This window comes from Stegastes partitus, unplaced genomic scaffold, assembly GCF_000690725.1.
Source record: "Stegastes partitus isolate 25-593 unplaced genomic scaffold, Stegastes_partitus-1.0.2 Scaffold895, whole genome shotgun sequence".
Taxonomy (NCBI): Eukaryota; Metazoa; Chordata; class Actinopteri; family Pomacentridae; genus Stegastes; species Stegastes partitus.
Genome location: NW_007578626.1, coordinates 106,989 through 111,808, shown reverse-complemented (window position 1 = coordinate 111,808; position 4,820 = coordinate 106,989). Strand labels below are relative to the sequence as shown.

At 42.6% G+C, this 4,820-nt stretch overlaps 1 protein-coding gene across 1 annotated transcript in view; it reads right to left on the bottom strand.

The window, feature by feature from the left end:
- The window catches only part of vps9d1 (VPS9 domain containing 1), a 36,726-nt gene that overhangs the window by 22,970 nt on the left and 8,936 nt on the right, over positions 1-4,820 (bottom strand). The window contains exon 4 of the mRNA XM_008293569.1: positions 174-236. Coding sequence (XP_008291791.1) covers positions 174-236 — 63 coding nt within the window. The remainder of the gene's footprint in view (positions 1-173; positions 237-4,820) is intronic.

Below are 4,820 nucleotides of genomic sequence, written 5' to 3'. Positions count from 1 at the left end.
CTAGATCTTAGAGTTTCTGCTGCCCACAGCAGGTGGATTTAATCAGTTAGGGCTGATCGGTGGCATAAGGAATGGAGACACAGCCTCAGACTCTAGTGATAAACCTGCTGTGATATCACTGAAGCTACAAAGACGGAGACATTCAGCAACACCAGCTGACGGAGGAAGGATACGGCATCCTGCCTGGCTTTGGCTATGATGAGGTTCTCCATCATCTGCCGTTGGAGGGACAGGGTCTGCATCGGAACAGAGAAGAAGACTTTAAACATGTGCATTCATGACAGGAAACTGACTTCACAGTGAAATAATATCAAATAAGTAAATAAAACACAGTCGTATTTGAAAAAACGACCCTAAAATTAACCTTCCAGCTGATTTCTAGACATTAAAAGAGGAAAATAATAAGTCGTGGTTACCACCAACGTACGTGAGCATGAATCACGTCTCATCTAAAAGCTCCTCAAAACAGCCACTGAACAAAACTCCAGGTTATGCTGAAATCCGCAACAACAAACACCTCAACGCTGCGAGAAGCATCACAAAGTACGTTTACAAACTTCACACACCAGAAACTTAAAGTAATATTGAAGCAAAACGAAACTATTCACTCTGGTTTGTTCCTCCTTAACTGTGCAGCCTCAAAGTCATTCATTTCTGATGCAAACTTGGCAGTAAATACCGGGTCACAGCTCCTGACGTTATACAATCCTGATGCAGAACATCTGCACAGCTCCCTTATGTACACAACAAGTTTATGGAAAACTGACACACTTTAATAAATACGTGAGGAACGATGCACAAAAAACATTCATCTCAGAGGACAAGAGAAGCACGACTACGACTACTTGGTAAATATAGGTCCAAACTGTAAATGATGCAATGAGGATAAAGTTGCAGCAGCGTGTCTGACCGAGGCTTTAAACTCTTCTGTCAGCGGTTCTGTGGCTGCATGAGACCATTATTTTCACTGTCATTTAACAGGTTGATTATTTTCTGGATTCATTGATTCGTTTTTTTGGTCCATGAAATGCCAGAAGGAAAAAAAAAAAAAAAGACAATCAGTGTTTTCTAAAACCCAACATGACGTCCTCCAGTGTCCACAGATCTTCAGTTTACTGTTATCAAGGAGGAGGAAAACCAGATAACGTTCACATTTATAAGCTGGAATCAGAGAATTTAGACTTTTTTCTTCTTCCAGTAACACACTAACACACCGATTAATCGACTACCAAAGTAGCTGCCGGTTCACTGGACGGCTGACAACTCGTAAATAACCGATGAACTGCTGCAGCTCCACAACCACAGTTCAGATGGTGTCTCAGTGTCTCCCAAAGGTCAAGGTGACGTGTTTTGTCCAGAGATCTTCAGTTTATTGTCATAGACGAGGAAAGAAACCAGAAGATATTCAAAGTTAAGAAGCTGAAATCAGAGAATTTAGACTTTCCTCGCCTCAAAATCTACATATCAAAATAAGTGGCGACTAATTCAATAACCAACGACTGATTATGGCTGCAGCTCTGGTCAATATGAAATGCACGGGTGCTTTGATCATGGATACTGATGGTAATGTAAATCCCTGTGCACTCATTTCAAATCTCCATAACAAGTGCTGAAATGTGCAAAACTGCACCAATGAACAATCTGTGATTTTTTAAAAACCAGAAGACCAGCTGATGTTCATGAACAGAGGCGTAAACGTTGGTGGACTTTTGTGTTTCAGTAAAACATGAAATAGGACTTTTGATCTGAAGGAAAACAAACATTTAGAAGCACTCCAGGATGCCTGAGAGCCTTGCTGCATTTACTTCATCACAGTTTGAACCGCCACGTGCTGCTGACATGTTAGTATGTACATAAAGACAGTTCCACAGTGAATTATGTAGGAAAATACTTTAAAACTATAGAAATTCACCAGAATGCATGACATGAAGTGTTTGACCTCCAGATGTAGCTGAACGAGCTCAAATTGAAATGTGAAACGGTTCAATTAGCACATTGCAAAGGCAGTAAATTAGGGTCTATTATTATCATTATTCCTTTTTAAACCGTGGCAGCAGAATGTGCAATATTTCGACGCTGCTGTGGAGCCATGAATCAGCTACCTGCTTCCTGAATGCTGCTATCTAATTACTGGAATTACTTTATTTTTCATGACTTTATTTACTTTTGTGACCTCCATGTAAGCCTCTTAAAAATGTAATAAATACACGTTAGGTGCAGTTTGTCCCATGTGGTAAAGCTGCATCACGTTTTAAACCAATCAATATTGAACTTAAACTTTAAAAACATATTGCAAACCAAAGTTTTTTTAATTACACATTATCCCCAACCTAACCCCCATCACCTGGGCTGTACTGTTACTAAACTCATCCTCTAGCTGCAGCAGCTTTCCTCCACCTGTAATGTGAGTCTACTCCCACTGCTCAGACACACGTTTAAACGCTCCCGCTGCTTGTTTGTGTGTTTACTCCCCAACAAACACCGGAGGCGCTAATTAGCCGACAGAGCTAGCTGCTGGACTTTACCTGGACGAACTCCTTCAGTTTTCTCCAGTAAGCTCGGAGCTCCAGTGGATGCCGAAACATTGTCCGTATCTGAACGACAGGTCAACGAGATTTAAAAGATCTCCGACACAAAACAAAGTTGATACCGAGGGTTTTACTGAACGTCAGCGCGGTGTTTAGGGTAAGCTAGCGGACTGACCGTTAACGGTCGCAGCATCTTAGCATCTTTTTTTTTTTTTTTTTTTTTAAACCAAACAGATCGACACAACACAGAGAAAACAGCTCAGCTTGTTGTATTAGACTTCATCTGGCCTTAAATGAGCCCCGACGGGGAGAGACTTCCACACAGTCCGCTGTTCTTCCTCCGCTCCGGTTATCTGTCATCATCCACCCGCGATAAGCCACAAGCTAACGGCTAACAGCTAATGGCTAACAGCTAACGGCTACGGAAGCTCACGATAAAAGCACCGGAGGTCAGCTCTCTGCTTACTTTCTTCCAACTAAATGTTAATTAATTATTCTAAATGTCCTATATGATGAAAATATGTTCTTATGATGTAAAACAAAAGCTTTCCAGAGTTTGACCAAAGTGCTGCCTCACATCAAACCGACCAATAGCAACTCAAACTGTGTATAACTCCGCCCCCTCACCGCCTCCAGGTGAGCCACCACGTTTATCTGTTTTCTATTAATGCTCCTGCTAACTCCAAAACATCTCAGCTAGGAGCAAAGTCTACCAAATGTTCTGCTGTTGGCTGCAGGAGTGAACACAAGAGTGTTGGTGCACTCCCAGCATGGATTGATGAGATTGTTGATGGCAATGTCCCCACAGCAACAGGAGAATCCTCAGTGTCAGCGTATTGTGTAGCTAATGCTGCTAACATTAGCTTCCACTGCATGCTTTGGAAAGCGGAACACTGAGGGACCTTCAGAGATGGTGGGAGCTTTAGTTTAACCAGTAAACCAGCACTGGGCCAGGTACTGTGTTTCCAGTTCAGCCTAAACAAAGCTGCTGTTTCCATGTGGTAGCTTCTCTCCTGTTCTCTGTGCAGTTTAAAACAGTCCAGATGCCAACAGCGACTACAGCAGGGCTCTTTAAGCTACACACCAACCAGCAGTCACTCTGGAGCCATTCTGCTAGTCAGCTATAGGCTGATTTTGGTCTGACAAAACTCAAGTTAGAGACGGCTGAGCTGAAAAATCCGACATATTTACATGTAAAATGAGCCTCAGGGAGAAAACAGGACCTGAAAGAAAGTTCTCATGTACACCTGTCAGCGGCCACGTTCTTCCTGAAGGGGGCGGGGCCCGCAGCAGGGGGCGGGGCCAGCAGCAGATCAGCTGCTTTTACAGCTACAGACAGTGAAACAGCGCCTTTAGAAGAGACCAAGAGCTAAACTGGTTAGACTGTCAGTATTTTGAGGTTAAAAACATGTTGATGAAACACGTGAGACTTTCATTGATTTGCTGAAAGGGGCTGAATATGGGACATGAACAGGGCCATACAGTCGATAAACGTATAAAGTGTTTCCTGTCAGTCCATATTGATAATTAATGGTACTTTTAGTGACGTATTTTTGTATTATAGTCCAGAAGACAAAAGGTTTAATTTGAATTTCACTAATTTAGTCTATTTGTCAACGTACAAATGCACACATTTACATTTAGCACAACTATGAAAAATAAAATATATTAGCACACAAACATAAAAGGCTGCATGTAAAACTTAATAAATTCTTTTTAACATAAGGGAACCAGTATTTGTTGTTCCAGCACAGAATCATGACACTATGAACACCACTGGGAGCTATAATGGGCCCATGCCGAGCATTTTATACTTCTGTCTGTGCCGCACCCTGAAAAGAGCGTCTGAGCGTTGGCATCTTCTTACCAGTCCAGCCAGGACATGCCAGCGTAGGAAAGACATTTTAATCCAAGGCGTGCCTCAGCTTGGTCAGATGTTACAGTGAACCCACCAAAACATGAAGCATGAAACTCTACAGATTTTATATTCACTGGTTCCCACATTTCATGTCCACAACAGAACCAACAGCCTTGGTGAGGTGTAGAAACAAAGCAGCAGCAGCAGCAGCTTGTACGAGCTTCTAGTTCCACATGTTGGAGGCCACAAGTCGCTTCTAACACAATGTTCTGAGTTTTGGTTCATGAGTGAGATCTTTCACATGTAAACAAACTGTTGATGCATCCCTTCACTGCTCCAGCTTCATTTCTGTTCACGAGGACAGAAGTGAAGATGCAGGAACCTGAAGCCCTGATGACGGAGTTCAGCATCACTCAGACTGATTGGGGGCGGAG